General features: G+C 42.3%; 1 protein-coding gene across 2 annotated transcripts; it reads left to right on the forward strand.

The window, feature by feature from the left end:
* The first annotated feature begins 6,854 nt into the window (after positions 1–6,854).
* Positions 6,855–22,166, forward strand: dcun1d5 (DCN1, defective in cullin neddylation 1, domain containing 5). Of its 2 annotated transcripts, XM_079514232.1 has the most exons (11): positions 6,907–7,003; positions 7,816–7,915; positions 11,946–12,042; positions 12,704–12,746; positions 13,520–13,628; positions 15,275–15,461; positions 16,113–16,204; positions 17,188–17,296; positions 18,820–18,924; positions 19,044–19,146; positions 19,626–22,166. In XM_079514232.1, exons 5-11 carry the CDS (start codon positions 13,558–13,560, stop codon positions 19,691–19,693), a joined length of 735 nt encoding a protein of 244 aa, XP_079370358.1. In that variant the 5' UTR covers positions 6,907–7,003; positions 7,816–7,915; positions 11,946–12,042; positions 12,704–12,746; positions 13,520–13,557; the 3' UTR covers positions 19,694–22,166. The 2 variants fall into 2 exon arrangements, with proteins under 2 accessions (XP_079370357.1, XP_079370358.1); XM_079514231.1 differs by lacking the exon at positions 7,816–7,915 and having other exon boundaries at positions 6,855–7,003.
* Positions 22,167–24,044: the final 1,878 nt, after the last annotated feature.

Below are 24,044 nucleotides of genomic sequence, written 5' to 3' on the forward strand. Positions count from 1 at the left end.
GACCGTGTGGTCCAAAGGTGAGAGTAGCTAGACATGGACAGGATGGACAGTATGGTATAGAGACCATAAAAAATGAAACAAGTGTCAAAGCCCGTAGCACTTGCCGTACTTTCCGTAGCCTTGACGACATTACAGGCGTATGCATATCGGTTCAACATATGTATCTTCGATAGCATTGTATGTATACATATAGCTCTGGTCCATGGCTCTAATGCGTTGCATTTAGTGCTATGTTACTCTCGACTTCCGCCGCTCACACGAATGCTGACCAGCCTCTCGTCTTTAGCGTAAAATAAAAATACAGTTTTTGCTACTCACCAAAACAAAGGCGGGTTGTGTCATTAGAAAGCCTACTTTCCTTAGTGGGAGCACTCTGAGCCCCCCACCACAATGGTACTTTTTGGCCAGAAAGGGATTTTTTTTCACAGAGGGAAACATATTCTCTATAGGCCTAATGCAATTCTCTGGGTAGCAATAAACTACACAGGTTCATCCCGATGTTCTGGGCATCTTTGTAAAGTTAAGGCTCATTCATAGTCTGGATTTTCGGTGGTGAGGTGACAACCGAACTACAACATGACGTCACAAGCCACGGTGAAGAGCAAACCACCGCCACCGCTCCAGCCCTTCTCTCTGTTTTTACTCACCATCGCTCAACGATATTTCAGCTCCCGTGGTCACCTCACCACCGAAAATCCAGACTATGAATGAGCCTTTAGTGTTAGTAAAAAGCAGGTAAAAGAGTAAAGTTTGAACAGACCAACATCAGTCACTCTACCATTCACTGTAGTAGAAGAGGTGCAGGTTTAAACCGCAGCTATGGCGGCTTCGCCTACAGGAAATATGTAAGCTGCGACCATGAGACCTGTTTCTGAATTTGTCTATAGATCTATGTAGGGTCTATCTGTCTGCCTGTGACCATTTTATGGCCATGAACGGAGGTCTCTATATCTGTCTGTTTCCTTTCATGCTCATATATGGAGATCTCAACCGCATTTACCGTCCTATGCTATGTATGTACTGTATCAATATGTTTGGGGGGAGGGCCGCCAATCCAACACGCACAGGTCCTCACTGACACACAAGCCAAGTTTGAAGTTGTATCGCACAAGATATGTGGAAGACAGGTACACACGCGTGTGCACGCACGCACGCACGCACACACACACACACAGTGTGACCATATACAATACATAGTGATTTAAAGGAGGATTATAGAGAGACAGACTGACGTCATATTGATCAACTCCCATCAATTATATCGATCATTTATTTTTTAACTAAATGTATGAAACTTTTTTTGTGTGGATCTTCCCATTTTCTTCTGGCTGCGCCCCAGTTTTTACTGTGAATATATTTCCTCTTTTTCATACAATACTTTTTGAATCTCCCCATGAGAAATGAAATTAAAAATAATAAATATTTTGTATTTTTTTACAAAAGAAAAACTAAACTAACAAATCCACTGCCTAAACGAATTAAAACTAACCTGAAAACGAATGAAAAAAATGTAATAATAACCTTGTGTGCACTAGTTAGTCACTGTCTTAAATGATACAGTCAGTATACTGTATTTCAGTTTCAGTGACCACAGGGGTCTGTATTTGGCCCCCTCCTTTTCCCTTCTATACACCTGGATCTATTTGCCGAAAACAGCCGATCAACAAGCTCACAGCGCATCATGTTGTGATGCCTTGTGAATAGGCTGAGCTTACAAATAGCATATCTTCACAGAATGTTTTGCCTTTTTTATTTTTGCTGAATCTTAACTTATTGACATGCCCAGCATGGAGACTGCAGAGTTCCTTTGATTAATTGTCATTCATTATAGAACATGATTAAAGTCGTGCCCAAATATGCAGTTCCACGCAGCACCAGACGACGGCATACATCCCATAGCCTGGAGGCTTGGCACAATATAATGGAAATAATTGGTATAATGATTATAACCACACGATACAATGCAACTGTAATGTAATGTGATGTGATGTATTCTCCCTCCCCCCCTCCCTCTCTGTCCACTCCCCCCCCCCCCTCCCTCTCTGTCCACTATCCTTCTATTTTTTTCTGCTAAGGGCAGCGCCGAAATATGGCTGCAGCTGTGTAGCTCAATTTGCTGTCACCTTCCCCTGTAACTGCAATGTGTGTCTGCACAAAAATGAATTTCACCCACCTTACTTGTAATGTGATGTGACAAATAAACCTGATTCTGATTCTGACTTCCAGTGTGCAAGCAAATCACGTTTTGGCCTCCATTTGAAGTACTAATGTCATACTAATGTGATTAATTTTGACTTGATTGTTTCTTTGTGACTTTAACTGCTAAAATCATAGAGATTAATATACTTTTGCCACATTATAATAATGCCACAGTTTTGTCTCATCCGTTTGCATTTTTAATTGGGTTCTTTTTTTAACCACCAAGACATGTTCAGACATCTGATTATATTTGTATTTGTGCAGAAATATAGAAAATCTTAAAGGTATACATACAATTTAGAAACACCACGCGAAGGAAGGGTCCGCCACAGCTTGCCAACTCGGCCTGCACACCGCATTTATAGAAGGATAAGTGCACATTTTACTGGAATCTATAGGGATTCTCTATCTGTGCATCTTGTCTTGGAGGCTGATCTCTCGATGATGACCTCCAAGTTCTCTGACAATACTATGTCACAGTACTGCTGATGCCATCATATAGGCCTGTTACTGACAGAACTGAACTCTCCCGAAACGTGAAATGACAGTGTGATAGACTTTAGTAGTTCTCAGATAAGTGTGTGTGTGTGTGTGTGTGTGTGTGTGTGTGTGTGTGTGTGTGTGTGTGTGTGTGTGTGTGTGTGTGTGTGTGTGTGTGTGTGTGTGTGTGTGTGTGTGTGTGTGTGTGTGTGTGTGTGTGTGTTTGTTGGGACGGTGATAACATTCGTGAAATCAAATTGCTGGGTGATATCTGTCGTACGTTCAGACAGAAAACGGCATAATCGCATTTTATTTTTGTGCTCGGGTCACATTTTGAGATCAACTCACTGAACCGTTTCCCAGTTCAGAAACAATAGACAGGTTTAAGTTTAAGAACTAGCTTTGTTGATGTTTAGGATTACATATAGCAGCTGATGTTTAGGATTACATAGCACCCACTATAGCTAGTATAGCAGGACTAGCTATAGTAGTTTATGACTTTATGTGGGATAGCACCTAACATAGTACATACAAGACATCAAATTCCACATGTCAGGCGGTTGTCCGGAACCACCAGAAAAGGATCTGGCCGTGGCCCAAATGAGCCGCCTATAAGCTTGATTTGGAAAATTCACCTGCATGCCCTTTATTTGATCACTTAGTCAGTCCACTTTCCACGGTGAGTCTGCACTCTTCACACATTCTCCACAGATGTTTTACCATTCTCCACAGATGTTTACCAGTACCACCACTGCACGAGAACCGTCCAGAACCACCGATGTCCCCGATGGCCAGATACTGATCCAGGATCTCCACATACGGTGTGTGCATGCAAGGGACAAGGACAGACAGATATAGATATCTCTGGTATATAGTATGGGCATAAAAGGACAGACAGGCAGACAGACAGAGATACCCATACTATACCGGTATGGGTATGAAAGGGAGACTGATGGTTACAACGGGTATGGCTTCGGTCTCAACTTTCTTTGGCCCCTAGTAGGCCGGTGCCCAGTCCAGTATCAATGAAATGAGCTGGAATATAGTAAATCATTGTGTTTGTTTATGAGCCGGTCTAATGGTATCGTGTTTAGGATAACTTACTCTGACCTGACAGGATCACTGAAGCAGCCGGGGAAAGGATCCGTCTCGAAGAGCTTGGCTCCGATCCTTGGTCGCACGGGAATCTTCGGGAAGTCCGTCCCCGGAATCCTCGAGTTACCGTCGTGATGGGACGGACAGTCAGAATACTGGTTGAAAATGTATCTCTTATGGGCCAGAGGACTGTAGCACGCTGTGTCTCTCAGAGACCGCTCGTCTGCTTGAGAAAAAGGAAATACAGTGTTGTGGACGGGCAAGGTGTCTGTGCACCCTGTGTCGCCCTGAATCGAAGAGTTGGCCACCTGCAGCTTGAAGCAGGGCAGGCTGCAGGCCTCTAGAGGTGTGTTAGATTTGCTGGTCTTATTATTCTCACAATTACCTCCCTGACTGATGATCCCCTTTGGAGGAGCGTTTGCGGCTGATTTCGTTGATGGTCTCGAAGCCTTACTGGTGGTGGTCTTCCTGGCCCTCCTTTGTTTTTTCTTTGACTTGCCGGGTTGATTAACACGCCGCGAAGGATTCGGTTTGACGCAAGGAAACACTGCATTGCTGCGGTCACCCGTCTCCTGCACTTTTTGCCGTTTGTGGCTCACTTCCTCCACACCCTCCTCATCGTCCTTACCCTCGTGGCGACGTTTAATCGTTGACGGACGACTAGGACTCATTATTTCACCCTTAACTTCATCTCCCCGAATCATAACTTCCTTTGCGTGACTCGCTACGCCGTCACACTTATCTCCCTGAACAATAACTTCATCCTTTGGGGGAGTCATTTCATCTTCACTCTTAACTCCACAAATGATAACTTCCTTTGGGGGAGTGATAACTTCCTTTGAGGGAGTGAGTTCATCTCCCTCAGTGATAATTTCCTTCTGAGGACCCGTTTCACTCTCACATTTATCCCCCCGAATAACTTCCTTTGGAAAATTACTTGTTTTGTCCTCGCACTTAGTTCCATGAACGATAACTTTCTTTGGGGGATTATTAATTGCCCCCTCACACTTGGCTCCCTTATTGCCCCCAAGTGCTTGGGACCCTTTGAGCCCCCTGCGCCCTTTCTGCTGCCCCCTCCGCCCTCTGCCGCTTGGCGGAGGACGGTGAAAGTGCTTCGTCTGGCCCCCAGGGGTGTTATTAGAGAACATGGGTGGCTTCGGGCCTTGCCAGTGTGCCACCGGAATACCTTGAAATGGAGCCGAAGGAGGGGGAGGGCGGTGACAGTGCTTCCCTTGGCCTGAGATTTTAGAGGCCTTCGGAGGCTTTGTGACAAAGTAGTGTTGGTGTTGCTGCCAGTGTGCTGCTGAATTACCTTGATATGGAGCCGAAAGCAGGCTCGGGCCGTGACAGTGCTTCATTTGGCCATGGGGGCTGTTTGGTGGGTTTGCACCTAAGTAGTTATTTGGTCGTTGCTGTTGCTGCCAGTATGTTGTCGTTGCATTACCATGGTATTGAGCTGAAGGCAGGATAGGCCGATGACAGTACTTTGCTGGGGAAGATACCTTTGGTGGGTGCATGTAGTTATTAGGACATTGGTGGTATGCCATTGCATTACCTTGATATGCCATGGCATTACCTTGATATGGCATGGCATTGCCTTGGTATGGGGCTGAATGTGGGCTAGATCTGTGAAAGTCCATTGTTTGGATGTTCATTTAATTAATTAAGATGAATTATTCACAGTTGTGTATTTTTCTAACAGGGCCTTTGGAGACCAAATACATATTCCTATAGTCCAAAACACATTTACAGTAACACCATGTTCAGATGTCAAGAGTAGAGTGGCCTGATTAAGCAACTTTGGAAAGCATATAAATGTAGCCAGTGCTACAATATGACATCACAGTGACGTCGTGGTCGATTCTGGTCGGTCAATCAAAGTGTTCTTCTACTAATACCTCTGTCTGTTGTGCCTACATTTCTAGCACTATGGGTGCAGTTCTATCTAGAATATAATGGTCTGCCCGTGCCCAAATATGGCCATATTAATTTTGAGGTTTATCAGTTATCCATGACGTTGGTATATTATTATTTATCTGATGAAAATGGTAAATCACTACATTCTGATAGTAGATAAATCATTGCTAGAGTGTTTGTTCAGTAACAGGGTTCTCCCTGTCTCTACAGCTCTTTGATAAACAGAAAATACATTTTCAGGTAGTTGACAATATGTCAGTCAATCAGGACAGAGTAGGCCTACCCATTTATCAGCTTATTTTTTTGACAAACATTAAACCAATGCACAGGTTTAATGTTTGTCTTTAGTTCAAAGTTTGTTTAGTAAAGGCATTGACAATAAAGGGAAAAATGTACGTCATAATGTGTCGTTTACGTCATATTGTCTCTTTATTGTTAATGGCGTAAATGTTTGTGTTTGTTTTACATCACCATTACATCACCTAATCAACATGAGTTACCATGTGAGTGCAACATGTGAGGGTAAAAAAAATAATACACTGTGTCTTTAAAGGTCTTGGTACGGTCCGTGTTTAGGACCAGAGGGTGCATTAAAAAATAAATTGCATTCATTTCGCGCAATAAAGCTTTGCAAATAACGAGTGCACTTTGTATTTTTCATACTGTTTACGTTTATAAAGGGCATACAAAGTGCACTGTTGTCTAATAATTTGTCTCTGAAATGTAAAGTTTTGTTCATAATTACAGGACACCCCTGCGCATGTGTGGTCGCCCGGAAGTAGTAACAACCAACCACAACCAACCAGGGTTGCCATGTCCGCTTTTTATAGGCCACTGTTGGCTTGTGTTTTTATTGTTTTTCTTTCTTTTCTTTAAAAAATAAAATAAAATCACATTTTCTTTTCTTTTTTTGTTCGTCATGTATAAGGTATATTGTATGTGGTAAGAGTGGGCATAATACGCTAATATAGCTTCAGCCTAGATACCTTTTTTGGTCATAATACAATATTTATAAATTATTATTTTTGTTCAGACACTATGACGAAAATGTCTCCATTCATTGTCAATGGGAATTGTGTAGGACAAAGTTTGTGAAAACTGGATATAGGAGGCCCTCTGTCTAGCGCCCCTCACAAAAGAAAAATCACCTATCGTCTATTTTCAAACCGCTGTGGCTTATTTTGAGCTTGTTCTCATAGACCTTCGCTTATTTCTGTCGCAAAACCTGGCAACGCTGCAACCAACCCGGTGTGTACAGTGATTTCTCTCTCCGAGACTCCCGAAGGTTTAAATAAAACAACAAAGAACAAAAGTAAGATTTATTTATCAAGTTTTTTCATGGCATAGTTTGGCATTTTGTAGCGTGATGTCTTTTTGTTGGTGTCCATTAAAAAACGACCCCGTCGTAACTATAGCGCATATATTAATGAAGCTAACGGCTAGCTGCTCCCTGTTCAACGCAGTACAACCCAGGGTTGCCACGCCTGCATAGTATAAGCGACCATGGGCTTGTTTATTTCATGCAAAGTTGCTAGTACATTTTGGTGGTTGTGGGTTTTTGGGGCTTTGGGGGGGCTTGTTGATTGATTGATTTAAATTTGTATTCACAGTATGTAGAATGGATAGGTACAGTTCAACGAAAGTACAGGCCAAATGGCCACCAGGATGAAACCAGAAAAAGCACTAGTTAAGACTTGTTTACATCAGCATCCTCCGTTTTCAATTCATCAGAAATTCGTTAATGTTTCTAAAGTGTCCTTATTTGGACTGTTTTATGTTGTATAAACCAGTACTTCCTAAATGCCTATATGTTGTATAATAAACCAGTGGTTCTCAAATAATTCTATCATGGCAATTTTATGTCAGGACCCCCCCACCCATAAATGTTGCACATTTTCAATTAGCTGATGCACAGGGTTTACTTGTAAAGTAAAACCCTGTGCATTTAATTAGTGCTAATTAGTGCTCATGTTGTGGCTACTTTTTGGGCTTGTTTCATAGACTTGGTTTCCTCTTGTCTCTCGCAAAATCTGGCAACATTGACAGTTAGCCACACACAGGAGCTAGCTATAGCTAAACAAAAGAAGCCACGCATAATATAAGCCTTGAGTTGTTGTGTGTCAGTGAGTGTGTGGCACCAACCGGTTGGTTCGAACCCCGGTGGTCCCCCTGCCCTGCCCTGCTCTCCCAGACAGACCACCAACCTTACCAACCCCCCCGAGAGGTTAGTAAGGAGCGGTGTCACTTCAGCTAACAACAAGAACAAGCTAAACAAGCCTCTTAACTCAGCTGTGTGTGTGTGTGTGTGTGTGTGTGTGTGTGTGTGTCACACCATCGGTGTGTATACTGTATTGTATATCACAGGGCAGTGTTTATTTTCTTCAACCAGTGGTCCGGGTCCTTGAGGAGGTTCCACTGTGGTTCCCAGTTAAATGATGGAGAGTTGGTAACCATATGGACCATTATTAGATCTTTAACTCTCGAGAGCGTCAAATGAACCCCGTACAGGTCCATTCCTTCCATGGGCTACGTCCAACCAGGGAAACTCCCCCCTGTCAGGTGTAAAGGAGCAACTTGGGCATGAAGAAAGCATGAGTTCAAGTCCGTTGCTCTCCCCATGTCCCCCATATATGGGGACTAGGTTGACGGAGGGTGTGTAGAGCCCAGGATCACATTAGATAATTGACACAGGGGTGAAAAATGGGTTACAAAATCGTGGGATAAAAATACATTTAAAAAAATAAACATCCTTGTCTGTTGTCCTTGTTAGCCCCATAAATGTCAGTTTTCTGTTTTTGTGCATGTATGTATAATTAGCCGGGGAGCCACAGGCCCAAAATTGTACAGGACCTGTGATGTCATGCTGTACGTTTTATTTGTGTTTTTTCTAATCATTTAGAGAGGCCTGCTCTGCCAGAAACATCGCGAAAAAAAGTTATGGCCACTTTTGTATACCACACCATAGTCAACCAATGTAAGGCAACATTTCCCAAATTTCATCATGCTTTAAGTAGCATTGTGACATGTCAAACTAGTTTTCATGATTCTTAATCCATTCCAAGCATTAGTTTTGCACGAAAAACACTCCTTCTTGGCCTAAATTCGGCCATAGCCACTTGCCAAAATGTGCCCAAATGTGCTGACCTCATCACATTTGTGATGACGGCTATGGCCGTTTTTAGGCCAAGGAGTGTTTTTCGTGCAAAACAAATGCTTGGAATGGATTCAGAATCATGAAAACCCCCTAGTTTGACATGTCACAATTGTCACATGCTACTTAAAGCATGATGAAATTTGGGAAATTTTGCCTCTCATTCTGTGGACCTTAATGGCCAAGTGAATAGACAAAACACAAATAAAAAGTACGGCATGACATCACAGGTTAATCCTTGACCGTTGAGCTTTTGGGCCTGTGGCTCCCCGGCTAAATACATCAATGAAGTCATAGTATTATGACTTCATTGATGGTAAGTCACGTTATCGTACGTACTAACTAAAGCAGCTACTTGGAACAACTAGCCTGTTTCATATAAAGCATAAACCTCCTCGTCTGTTGTATGAAACCCCATTGACCCAATGTCACAGTTTTCTGGTTGTACGTGCTTGTGTATAGCTATATATATTGACTTCATTAATGATTGAAAAATGAGTCATGTTATTGTGCTAACTAACTAATTAGTTACTGTGAGAGTGAGGTTTAGCCAACGCCAACTCTGGATTCCTGGATCAATGCCCTTCACACTTTCCTATCTAACATCAGGTTCTTGAGCTCTAGTCTACAGTGGTTGTTAGCTAAGCTGTCGTGCTGCAGTGCGTCTATGTAGCTGGTGTGCTTCTTTCTCCTCCTGGCTTTGCCCTGGGTTGGCTCCCGTAGAGTCAATTTACTTACCTCGAGTTCTGGGTGCCTGACTGACGCAGTGCCCTATGCCAGCCTCATCCTTCTCTCTCTCACTTTGTCTGTGACCCGTGGTAGGTCCCCTTAGAGGTCCGCATTTCTGATGCGGTCCATCCATGTGACACCTATCTTGCGCCTCCCTTATCCCTAAACTTATTTGCCATTTTTTACTATTTTGAAAATCATTTTAAAATTGTTCAACTACACAATCTACACGTTGTGAGCTTGTAGATCAGCTATTTGAACTGTAAAAAATGGCAAATTAGTTTAGGGATAAGGGGTAAGGGGTGGTGCAAGATATAGCCCCTAGTGCCATTCGTAGCATTATTGTGTAGACTCCATCCAGGGCTCTTCCCTGTTGTACTGTGAGGGTCCATGTCTCGGCCCCATACAGCAGTACTGACTCCATTGTGAGGGTCCATGTCTCGGCCCCATACAGCAGTACTGTCACTCCATTGTGAGGGTCCATGTCTCAGCCCCATACAGCAGTACTGACTATATGAGAGTCCATACAGCAGTACTTTACTCCATTGTGAGGGTCCATGTCTCAGCCCCATACTGCAGTACTGACTCCACTGTGAGGGTCCATGTCTGTCTCAGCCCCATACAGCAGTACTGACTCTGCAGTAGCTATGAACTTAAAATCTTATAATATACTTAATATTATAAACCTTGTCTGTTGTTGTAAGCCCCTTTAACCCATTTAGACCCGAGGATGTGTCTGTGTCTTTTAACCACTTTAACCATTATTTTAACTTTAGCTTTTGAAAAATAGCAGATCTATACGCTATGAGCTTGTAGATCTGCTATTTTTGAAATATCGTGAAAACTTCACAGCAACGTTTTTAACTCAAATCTTTGCTTCTAGGGGGTCCCTGGAACGGTAACAAGACAACTCACCCCTTTTCTGTTTTCCTCCCGGAATTTTCCCCAGTGAGTGGTGGGAGAGGCTGGACAGCAGACGGCTGGACTTTGAATTTATCTAACTATAAACTTTCACGGCAGCAGACAGCCTAAGTACAAATATAATTTATGAAAAGCTACTACAGTGAAGTCTGTTCACAGAAGTTGTTGTAGGCTATGTGGGGATTATCTGACGAGGTACCATTTGAGTGGGAAAAATCTTACATATACTAAATAATACTAAATTGTTTATAGGGTCAATATAAGTAAAATAATATAGCCTTTCCACAGGAGTATCTTTTTATATTTGTCCAAAAAGAATACAAACAGCCAATAGCATATTACAAAGTTATCCCCCTCACTGGGGAAAATTCCGGGAGGAAAAACGGGCAAGCACCGGGGTGAGTTGTCTTGTATTCCCTGGAACAACATATTTTCAGATGGGGGTCGGTGGCCAATTACATATCATTGTGGGGGTCCTTGACATGAAATAGTTTGAGAACAACCGACATAGAAAAATAGGGTTTTCAGCAAACTGTCATGATTTATAAGACATTTGTAGAATCTGTTGTTAGGTCTAATAGATTAAGTCAATGTCACAGTTTTCTGGTTTGATATGCGTGCATATAGCTATGTATATTTATGTACTTCATTGATGATTGAAAAGTGAGTCACGGTATCGTGCTTGCTGGCTGACTGACTGACTAACGCAGCTACTTGAAACAACTAGCCTGGTTCATAATATTATAAACCTCCTTGTTTGTTGTTGTAAGCACCTTCAACCCAATGTCCCAGTTTTTTGGTTTCATGTGCATGTGTAGCCGATATTCTATCTATATTATTATTATGACTTCATTGATAAGTGAGTCACTTTATATCGTGCTGAATCAACCAACCCCGCGTTTCTGTGTACATGACGGCTACCTTTTCAGCTTTATCCAATTAGCCGTTCGCTAAACCCCACCCCAAAAAGCGATTGTGCCAATCCATATAGTTTAGCAACTGTTGCTATGTAGGACCAAGCCCCCAGGGATGCTCTCCAGTGTTGAAGCGCTGAGCCCTACTGGTCAGAGTTGAGAATGCAGGCGGGCCCCTGCATTTTGCCTGAGGAAACGCCATGCAGCTCGGGTTTAACATTGAGCACTTCCGCATTTTGGACACCAAATGTTGGTGTCCCTCTATCCTTTATAACTCTATGTGCAGGACAAGCTTTCGTCACCTCATAGCTGTGTTATTTTGCATGGCTGTGTTGTTGAACACATAGGCAGCTTAACGTCAGGAACGACTGACCCACCCAGGTGATGTCAATAATACTAATCAGCGTAGTCTTTACCGTGTAACATGAAAACTCCTGTCGGGCGGTCGTTAAAGTTGATGTTAGATACCGTTTCTCCCTCTGTCATTTCCTCATATTTCTAGTTTATTTAAATAATGTCATGGTTTAAATCTCTTCCAGGAACCTGTCTGATCTGAAGAAAACCACGACAAGTCTGGTGCTGCCGAGGCCTGGCTGACGCCGACTCGACACAGTCTCTCCGACGCTGGACAAATTTGTACGTTAAAAAAAAAATCCAACAATTTTCTTACATAATTATATTTTGCTCGTTGCAGAGAGAAAGAAAAAAATATCCCCACACACAATCTTGTTTACTCATGAACGCCTGGGGTTATTTAATCCATTAAATCATAGCGCCCAGCGATTTATAGCAGAGGAGCACATTTAGCGACGGACCGGATGTTATCCCGGATGTGGCTGAAGTATCTAGATGTAGCCAAAACACTATTGAGGCGATCGACAACAACGGGAGGTATGATTAATTCTATCGCGACTAGCGACGGTACCGAGGTGGGCCGTCTAACACATAATCTTTGGTTAGAATTGGGTGGAATGATTTAGATCAAGAGTTATTAACGTTTTAAGATTTTCGTTTTTGTCGGCTAAACGGGGGGAACATGTTCGATGACGTCCCACTGTTGCGCAACATCGAATGTTGCGCAACAGACGCTCCCAGCCTGTGGAGCGATGCGATCGGTTTTGATATCGATAATCTCCGTCCTTTTGATCAATCTCCGTCTTGAGCGCTGGGCGTTACTAATTGATAGGGCGGAGAACTCCGTCCTGTGCGCTTAGGGTGTTAATGCATGTCTCTTCACTAATCCTGATATTTTACTGAAGGCTAATTTATTCTTGTATTATTTTTTGTTTGTTCGTAGAATTTGACAGATTTGAATGGACAAGGAAGACAGAAATATAAAGGTACAGTACCTACTGTATGTTAAGTACATTTTGAGCATCATTCTGATTTGACCAGTGGAGATGGAGGACCCTTTTTAACCCTTTAAAACCGTCAGGATAGCATCTGTATCATGTTAGATTTTAGCTAGGCTATATATGTCTATAGACTAATTCAGAAACGGGTCTCATGGTTTCTCATGGTTCTGTTTTATGAACACAAGGCTGCTGTAATTTATACCTCATACTTTACATTTCCTAGTATGAGGTATAAAATACAGCAGCCTTGTGTTCATAAAACAGAAAGATTGGGTATTGGGTAAGACTGACGTTATGTATCTTTCAGGACCTTACAAATTAATTATTACATTTAGATTATGTAGACATAGCACTATAGAGCGCCGCAGTCCCGCCCCCTCGAGAGACCCGGAAAATAATTCCCCGTTCATATTCCTCATAGACTTTTCTAAAAGTATTTATTTAAATTATTATTAATTACGTTTACGCCGCGGACAAAGCCAACTCGAGTTGTGACAAATCATGACAACAAACACAATGTTTTGGGCCGAACAAATAATTAGGAGAAAAAAAATGGTAGGTTACAACACCTTTTTTTTGTTGTTTTTCTTCTTTGTAATTATTTGTTTGGTCCAAAATATTGTGTGTGTGTTGTCATGATTTGTCACGACTCGAGTTGGCTTTGTACGACGCTTATAAGATCTTTAAATAAATACTTTTTGAAATGCATTTGGGTTCAGTGTGTGAGTGTGTTCTTGCTGTCCCCCTGTCCTCTCCAGGTCCAGCCCAGTTAGTGAGTCCCCATCCAGAGTCCGTGATGCCTGTTAAAAAGAAGAGAAAGTCAACCGGCGTCGATGAGCATGAGCTCAGGAAATGTAAAATCACCAGGTAACTGGTTTTCTCTCTCTCTCTCTCTCTCTCTCTCTCTCTCTCTCTCTCTCTCAGGAGCTTAGGGAATCAATGTAGTCAGTCAGTGGAAATCAGTCAAAAGTCTTCAGGTCAAAGGATTTGCCCGTTTGTGAGTGTGTGTTGGCAGGAGGTCTATTTGCCATGGTGTGTATCTATTGGCAGCTGTGTGTGTGTGTCAATCTAACAGTGCTCGGCACATACTGTATTTGTCCTCTTAAGCTGCGTTCAGACCTGAACATATATATATATATATATATTCGCTTCGGTTCGTCCCGTTTGTACCGTGCCAGGTCGCGTCGCGCCTGTTCGCAATTCTCGTCTTTGCATTGACTTTGAAGTTTGCATGTAATCGCGCCGCTCTAACCATCCGAGTCTGAAGTCTGAACGCACCTTTAGTCAGCACAGGCGCCCGTATTTCGAAACGTAAACAGCTGCATTGTCTTTGTATCGAATCGTTTTGCAATGCAAATTTTGATTGTATCAATACTAAGTACTTGTGCGTTGTATTTAGCAGTTTTAATAAGAAGAAAGAAAAAGGCGTTTAATTACTTTTCCATTCAATATCACTACACTTACTCATTTAACTCTCGCCTGATATCATTGAGGACGCGCTAGGACGTGTACACACGTCCTTTGTACGCGTTGATTGGGTTCCCTAGGACGTGTGGAGCCGTCCTACGGACGGAAACGGTTAATGTGTGTATTCTCTGTGTTCATGTCAAGATATGGGTTTGTCCATATGTGTTCAAATATAATGTGTATTTGCTAGGGAATCACCATGTTCATAAATCCTCCCTTAAAAAACCTGCACTATCCACATGTTTCACACAGATTTAATGTCTTTGCTAAATAGTTACTGTATCGATTTCAAATCATTGAATCGCATCGTATCGTATCACCATAATGAACCAATGTAACAAATGTAACCAAATGGACCTGTCCTCATGGGCCCACTTTCACATGTTTTGCTATTTCAGGATGCTACCAAGTGTAGAATGACTTAGTTTTTTGTAGTTTACCCTACAAGCTCACAACGCGCAGCTATTTTCAGCAAGTGTAAAATCAGTCATTACGACGGCATCAAGGCCCGCCAAAATACAAATCCTAGTCGACTAAAACTAGACTAACACTAAGACATTCCAGGTGACTGAATTTTGCTGTCAAAAACAACACTTGGCATGTGGAAATATCCATACTGGCTGCGTTGAACGGTGTCGATAACGACTGATGACGGACATTAAATACAGAGATAACATCCGAAAACATCTCGTTCTCGACCTACAAAAGACATTACAATTAACTACATTGGTACCCTTGCATCGTTTTAAAACCTTGGTGAGCATACATACTCCCACAATGTGTAGCTGTTTTTATCATCATTTTTTAAATGTGTTTTAGCTTTTATTTGAAATTTGTTTTAGCTTTTTTTTTTTCTTTCAAACCTATGTAATTTCACATGTATACCTTGTATTGTATTGCATTCTTTGTTTTTATTTTCCTGATCTTCTGATGTATTGTGATGTTTTTCTATGTGATTGTATTACTCGACGACACTGAAAATGAGTTTGATTACTCCGTGTAATGTTGAGAATAAATAAAACTGGAATGTTTGTTGCTCTCCCAAGTTTCTGCAGGCCTCACATCCACGGCGGCGGCGGCGGTGGGGGCGGGGGCAGGCAGATCAGCGCCGAGGACCCGTTCTCCAATAAGAAGTGCCTGGCCTGGTTCTACGAGTACGCCGGAACCGACGAGGTGGTGGGACCCGAGGGCATGGAGAAGTTCTGTGAGGACATCGGCGTGGAACCAGAGAATGTGAGGAGGAGATCCAATATCCATTCCATTGATTAACCCATTTAGGCCTGTCGTCGAAAAAAAAAAAAGTTCACTCTGAAAGAATATATATTCAAAGATTTGTGCCGTATTTTTACGATTTTTCAAAAATAGCAGACCTACAAGCTCGTAGCGCGCCACTCGGTGGCGCGCTATGAGCTTGTAGATCTGCTATTTTTCAATAGCTAAAGTATAACATAATGCTTAGTTAAAACACCAAAAGGGGTTCCCGCCCAGAATGGGTTCAAAACTCATTTAGACCTGAAAACCCGATTCTACAAAAGTTTTCTGATTTAAATGTTTCTGTGTCAGTGGTGCTCAACCTTTTTTATGTCAAGGAGCCGCAGAATTATATGTAATTGGCCCCCGGACCCCAATCTCAAAATATGTTGTTCCAGGGACCTCCTAGAAACAAAGATTTGAGTTAAAAACATTGGCTCTGAAATAATATATATTCAAAGATTTGCGCCACATTTTCACGATTTTTCAAAAATAGCAGATCTACAAGAGCTCGTAGTCACCTCAAATAGTGAATTAATATTAGACCTTGATATGATTGAAAAGGGTTGAAAACCACTGCCCCAGATTAGATCATGTAAACATGTTTTGATATCATCCGTTTTCTCTTCCCAGATTATCATGCTAGTCTTAGCGTGGAAATTGGAAGCGCCAAATATGGGCTTCTTCACAAAGGAGGAGTGGCTCAAGGGAATGACGTCACTACAGTAAGTTAACAACTGCTGCTTTACACAAGTCACAATGGACTTTGGTCACATCTTAGATAATAGTCTCGGATGTATTTCATATAAAAGCAAAGGTTTAATCAGTGATTTCTTCATTGTTTAGGAATCGGCGCTAGTGTGCGGGGGGGGGCTCCTTTCACACTGTTTTCCAAAACGCACACGCATTAGGACTTGCTCACACAAACGTTTTCAGTCGTGGGATTTAATTTAGCTTTAATCCGATGGTTCTCAACCAGTGGTCCGGGGACCACCAGTGGTCCTTGAGGGGGTTCCAGGTGGTCCCCATGCAGCTAAATGATGGAAATGTTGGTAGCCAAATAAAATGGACCCTTTAACTCTTGAAAGCGTAAAATGAAACCAAATGGACCCTCACTGGTTCATTTGGTTTCATGTTTTATGCTCTCAAGAGTTAAATTATTGTTAAACATCTGCATTACTTAATGTACAAGAAGTCTACACAATTTGAGAATGTAGAAGAATTGTTATTTTGATCAATGGTTGCCTGTTATCTCTCCTAATGGTACCAACATCAATACAGCACTGGCACGTGCCCCCCCCTGGTGGCCAAAGGATTAAATACAAGTTAAATATATATATTTTTGTCAATTGTAACTTTATGCTCATTTATACTCATTTATATTTTTCATTTCATTCATGCTTTGTAATGAACATTGACATGACTCATATGCTGATTGGCTATAGTATGTTCCAAAATGAGTAAGTAAATCATATAGTGTACTTCAACTTGTCTTGCATATTTAGTTGTTTATATTCTATAACTTAGCCATTTGAGTCCTCACATATTTGTACCCAGATATTGTAGAGTATATATATAAGAAAAATGTATTTGGTACCCATCCAAAAAAAATTGTGTATGAGAACATCTGCTAAATGCCTAAATTGTAATTGTATTTCCGTCTGTACAAGCAGCTGAGTGACTGTGTTTTCCTGTTACCTCCCTCCAGGTGTGACAGCACAGAGAGCCTGCAGCGTAAGCTGGACTACCTGCGCTGTCAACTCAACGACTCTGTGCTCTTTAAAAACATCTACAGATACGCCTTCGATTTCGCCAGGGTCAGTATGATGTCCTGTTTAACACTAATTATGCTAAGGACATGTATACACGTCTTTTCTAATCAAACCGCGGGGGCCTTGGACGTGTATACACGTCTTTAGGTCCTTTTTTTACTTTTTCTGCGCCATATACAAATATACTCGTACCCCCCCAGCTATGGGACATTATCAGCCAACCAGGTACATGCTCGTACCCCCTCGGTATACTCTGTGTATGTTCAGCCCCACGGCAGCCTTTGGCATTGATCCGGATGCTATGGCAACGACCATCACTTCCAGCTATGGGACGTAGAAATCTGACCACCGTTTGCCTCAGTTACAAACAGGATTTTCAAACCTCCATAAATCGGAATCTAGGAGAGCTGTCCCCTCGGTGGATCTTCTGCCATCCAAAGTTTGGATCTAATTTGTGACGCTCCAGTTCGGTCTCTATCCTTTTATTACTCTATGGAATCCACACATTCATGAAAATGGATATTATCGAGATCTAGCTTTGTTTTAATCCATGATTGGTTTGATGAAACAAGTCTCTTTCGCTTGGATTCAAGGATGCCAAATGTACTGGCCAATAATACGATTTTGACCTGCGATACCGTCGTCCGATACCTCATTAGCTCAACATTTTAAATGTCAATTTGTTGGTGATAAGGTTGGCATGCCGTGAGAAAATGCCTGGCTTGGCAAACATTATGTTGTAAACACCTAGGGGTAACGCTCAGGGGTATTTAGGACCATTAAATCAGAGCGCCCAGCGATTTACAGCAACGGAGCACATATAGCGATGCTCCAGGCGCTATCCCGGATGTAGCTGAAGTAACTTGATCTAGCCAAAACACAACGGGGGGTATGATTAATTCTAACGCGACTAGCGACGGGACCGCGATGGGCCGTCTAAAACATAATCATTGCTTAGAATTGGACGGAATGATTTTAGATCAAGAGTTATTCACGTTTTAAGACTTTCGGTCTCATCCGCTAAAATGGGGGGGGGACATTTTCGATGACATCCCAACCGTTTTGATATCAATAAATCTCCGTCCTTTTATTAATCTCCGTCCTGAGCGCTGGGCATTACAATTTGATAGGACGGAGAACTCAGTTTATGCCGCTCGGGGTGTTAACTAGGTATCTCTCAAGGGCCATCCACACCTGGAAGTTACACTAATTATAACTAAAACTATAACTTGTTTATGGTGGAATTCACACAGCCACAACTACAAAGATGGTGGTTAATGATATCGTTCGGATCAGTTTGCCTGAGCTGGTAATAGAAACATTTACAGGGCAGATGTGACGAATAACTGAAATATACAAAGCAATTACTGACATTCATTATTTGTATACTTAAAAAAGGGGCAAAATAGCAGATCTCTTTCAGCTATTTTTATGTATGAAAATCTTTCAACATGGAAACGATTATGACGACTGTGACAAAATAAGTTGCGATTATCTCAAATAATTGCGTCTATTAGGCGATGATGATTGTGACAGGCCTGAGTGTACCCTGTCCTTCTCGCCACCAGGATAAGGACCAGAGGAGTTTGGACATGGACACGGCCAAGTCCATGCTGGCCCTGGTGCTGGGGAGGACGTGGCCCCTGTTCCCCGTCTTCAACCACTTCCTGGAGGTAAGGTTCAGAGGTCACTCACTCTGTTTAGAAACACTCTTTTATTGAACCTTAAGATGTAAATCCGATGTAAAAGTACAAGGTGAACAACTAAATGGTGTCTCCTCCTCCTCCCACAGCAGTCTAAGTACAAGGTGATGAACAAGGACCAGTGGTACAACGTTCTGGAGTTTAGCAGGACCATCAACGCAGACCTCAGCAACTACGACGAGGACGGAGCCTGTGAGTGTTCCTTCCCTGACCACTAGATGTCACCCTTACACATTTAACCCATTTAGACGGATCTACTGAATGTGTCACACTGTACTGAATGTGTCACACTGACATATTGAGCCTATGACACACATTGTGGCTTCCCCCCAGTAGGCTACCTTCACATTCAGTAGATCCTGTGATCTTTTGTGGCCAGATGTAATTTCTTGGGGTCTAGTAGGACTATAGTAAATAATAAAAAAAGAAATCGCTATAAAGATTTGTAACAAAATACATAATTAGCCCCATGCTCGAATGCCCCCGCCCCCCTGTCAAAAACAGCTAAAATCCCTAAAACGAAAGAAAGCAGCAAATGAAAAAAAATTAACACTCATCTTTTACTTTCTCTAATAACAACCTAAAACATGAACCTTGGTTGAAAAAAAACTAAAGTTGTCCTTTAATGTCATTAAACGCTTAACGTATATAACATTCTCTTGCGTCCACAGGGCCGGTGATGCTGGACGAGTTCGTGGAGTGGCAGAAGAGTCGGTCGGCGACATCATCGTCGTCATAGCACACGGAGGACGATGACGCCCACCACGCCAAAACCAGCCAATAGGACGCCAGCAGCAGCTGCAGGGGGGGGCGACGAAGACACACGAACGAACACACAGTTACCGCCGGGAGCTGTATAGCATCTCCTGCTGCTGCTGCTGCTGCTGCTCTACGAAAAACCACAACAGAAAGAAAAACCAAAACACTTTGCCGTTTGTTGTCTCGCACGCTTTAAAGGAGAATTCCATACTAGAATGCTTTCTTATCTTTTATTTGTAGTTGTTACGTCCCCACCAAAGAGGTCCAGGTGTTATGTGTTTTGTGCAAAAGTGCATTATTGGCTATTTCCCCGACCATAAGCCATCAATGGGGGTTGGGTTGTTGTGCTAATCCGCTTATTTCCATTCCACTTGGGATACTATTTACATTATGAAGATGGAAATAAGCGAATTAGCACAACACCCCAATGTCCCATTCAATTCATTGAGGGCTTATGGTAGAGGAAATGGCCAATAATGCGCTTTTGCACAAAATAACACCTGGACCTCTTTGGTGGGGACGTAACAACTACACATAAAGGTAAGAAAGCTTTCTAGCATGGAATTCTCCTTTAACCACTTGAACCCCGTTAGCACCACCTATAGAGCGTTAGCAGTGTGCGTGGTTTTCTGGACCCACTGAAAAATCTGCCATTCTTTTCTTTTCTTTTTTTTCCCCATAGAGATTTACACTAATATTTATATCAATTATTTTAAGCCTATAGAATCAAGCCATTCAGGATGCTGGTGAATCATGACTATAAAAACCTTTGATTCTGTAAAAAAAAAAAAGACTTTGAATATTTAATTATTTGATACTATGTTTAATAAATAACCCTTTGTTTAGTATTTTTCCATTTTCATTTCCTCACAGAATCAAAGGTGTTCTGGTCATGATGACTCACCAGGATCCTGGGACGGCTGGATTCTATAGGCTTAAAATAATTTAAAAATGAATTTAAAAAAATTAATGGGCGATTTCTTTTTTCTTCAGTGGGACCAGAAATCCACACCCACTGCTATGCTCAATTCTGGTGGTGGGGAAACTTTTATTTTTATTTTTTTTGCCCTGGAAGTAGCCCGATACTGCTACTTAGCTTGTGGGGGAAGCGAGGAGATTCAGTGTAGAGGAGGGGTTTATTATAAATAAAAGAACGGACCAAGTACAGAGCTGTACTGTACTGTCATTTAGGCCCGACGTCAAACGTTCGCTCTGAAAGAATATATATTCAAAGATTTGTTGCCGCATTTTTACGATCTTTCAAAAATAGCAGACCTACAAGCTTGTGAGCTTGTAGATCTGCTATTTTTCAATAGTATAACATAATGCTTAGTTAAAACACCAAAAGGGGTTCCCGTCCAGAATGGGGTTTTTAAGTGGTTTACGCGTGCTGCGAGAACGAACGCATCCCTACTACGGACTACGCATTTCAAGTGGCGAGACTCGGACCACACGCAGAAATACACACCACGTCCCGTACGCCCCCATTCCACGCTACACGCCGGGAATAAACGGACCTCGTCCTCAACACATTCACTACTGGCATGTCCATTGCTCTATCTACGTCAGTGCTAGAAACGCATACTTGCACAACGGTGTCTTTTGATAAGCTTATTCCATTTAGACCTGAGGCCGATTATAAAAGAAATGTCTTCTAAAATCCTGACTGTTTTCTGAAAAAACCCTATGTTTCTATGTGTCAGCGGTGCTCAACCTTTCTCATGCCAAGGACCCCCAGAATTATCTGAATTTGGCCGCGGACCCCCAACTGAAAATGTTGTTGTTCCAGGGACACCCCCCCCCCCCCCCCCCTGGAACAACAGCTCATAGCGCGGCACCGAGTGCTGCGCTATGAGCTTGTAGATCTGCTATCTTTCAATAGCTAAAGTATAACAAGATGGTTAAAACACCAAAAGGGGTTCCCATCCTGAATGGGTTAACAATGATTTGAATAATCAAAAGACACCATTGTTGTACGAGTTCTGCTCGCGTTCCTCTGTGTTTCTTAGCCCTTCCTTTCGGGCCTATAGCGCGAAGCGTAGCTAGAGAAATGGACGACGCACACATTCACACTACCCGCGGGGAATAATGGCCTCCTCCGCGGCCTCTCCTCAGCCAATCAGCTTGGAGAGACCCTTTTCCCTCTCTCACCGAAGAGACTTTCTACAGTGTTAATTAAAACAAAGAACAGGGGGAGGGGCTGAAATGAAAAGGAAGGAAGGATGGAAGGGAGAAAATAAATAACTGAAAGTGGGGGGGGGAGGGTCAGGTTTTCATATTTCTTCTCGGTTCATAATTACTAGTGTTGTAAGGTCAGTGGTGACCCCCCCCCTTTCTCTATTTTTTTTTTCTTTCCCCTTTTGTTTAAGTCTTAAAGTTGTTTTATGTTTTGAAGAATGAATAAAAGGAAAACTTAAGTGGAGTCAATGTGGCTTCATCCTTCAGTAAGTGAACACGAATGTGACCAAAAACAACACCAGCCAGTTTGCACCACCTTAACACTGAGTTCAAACTTGGCCTATAGTTGGAGCGTAAACGGTAGGCTAAGTTTGAGTTAGGTGTAAGGTGGTGCAACCACCCTCGCCTACACCCACAGATCCCGCTCTGATATTCACAAATAAGAATAATTAGACACATAGATCTGTGATTAACTTTCCTGACACAGGAATCTCAAGCGGTTTATTTGTTGAGCTCAAGCGCTCACTCTTGATTCTGCAGTTGGTTTATAATTGCCAGATATAGTCTTTTCAGGAACTGAAGATATTCATCCACAAATGCTAAAAAGATAACACAAAAAAATACCCTAGGGCTTGTTTCCATTTTGGTCAGACATGTACAGTAGCAGAGAGTGGCTCACAGCCTCAGCCTCATGGCCTAAAAACAGTCTAATATCTCCCCCGATTCCCTTTGGATCAGTGGTTAAGATGTTGGCTTTCCATGCAGGGAGACCGTGGTTTGATTCCTGGGTGTTAAAGGGACACTTCACCCTTTTTGCAAAAAAAATACATGTTCATGACGTTTAGAAGATTTAGAACACTTTCCTGGGGGTCTTTATGTGTGTAATATGTGGTTTTAGATTTTAGCAGTGAGCCCAGTGTCTGATAGACACTGGCCTCACTTCCTGCACTACATGTCTCAGTAAGACAGCCCTCCCCCTATCCATAAAGAGGAGCAGTGCACCAAAGCATTATGGGAATTGTAGTCCAGGAAGGAAGTGAACCCAGTGTCCATGACATCAGAGACACTGCATGGGCTCAAGCTGCTAAAATCTAAAATATCTAAAACCACATATTGCACACATAAAGACCCCCAGGAAAGTGTTCTAAATCTGTGTACCTTTAACAGACATACAATCCTATACAAGAAGTCATCAATACTAGGTTCAGTGAACGTACTATATTTACAGAAAAAAACAGTTGGGGGTCATTTTTATTTTGGCAAGCTGGATGACTTGTCCAGCCCATTGAGATCCGAGACCACATTCTACAAAATGTCTTCTAAATCATGTGTTCTGAAAATTCTGTTTCTATATCAGTGGGTCTCAAACTATTTCAGGACCCCCAGAATTATATGTATTTGGCTGCGCTTTGCACGCACTTTGATGATTTTTCAAAAATAGCAGATGTACAAGCTCGTAGCACGGCACTCGGTGTAAAATAATGAATAAAAGCTAAGGTGACACAGATGCGTTCCAGGTATCAATGGGATAGATCCAGTTGCAAATTCAGAACAATGGGATTTAGATGATCGCCACGATCTAAAGTCTCCCTTTAGGGCCGATTCATACTCCTATTTTACCGCTGTTTCGGCGCTGTAGTGCCGAAATGATTTCGGCTCGTCAGAGATTTTCAGTAGCACCGAAGAGCCGACTTTAGGACGGTCCCCGCCCCCCCCCGAACCTCAAATGACGTCACATTGTAGGCTCTACAGAGCCGAACCGACTTTTATTCGGCTCTAAAATAGGAGTATGAATCGGCCCTATGATTGTGGTGTCCAGGCATAATAATGGGAGTCATGTTCCTAATGATATTGTATGAATATTAACCTTACACTCAGGATGGGGGAAAGCTATTTCTATGTATTTAGAAATTCACCGGCCACTTGCACCGTTCTACAAGCCAAATCATAACCGGGAAGGCATCTGTCAGATTAGATTTTTAGTTGTTGTCGTCTCTGTCGGGTGGAAACCTCACATGTGACATGTCCATAACAGTTACTTTGCAGGATTCAAACGGTCAAAATGTCAAGTAGCAGCCTAGCAGGTCTGAAAGCTCAAAAACAAAAAGGATCACCTCGTGTTGCATTTGACTTTTGCTGCAGTATGATAAAGT

Source organism: Electrona antarctica, assembly GCF_951216825.1.
Source record: "Electrona antarctica genome assembly, chromosome: 11".
In the NCBI taxonomy this organism is placed as follows: domain Eukaryota; kingdom Metazoa; phylum Chordata; class Actinopteri; order Myctophiformes; family Myctophidae; genus Electrona; species Electrona antarctica.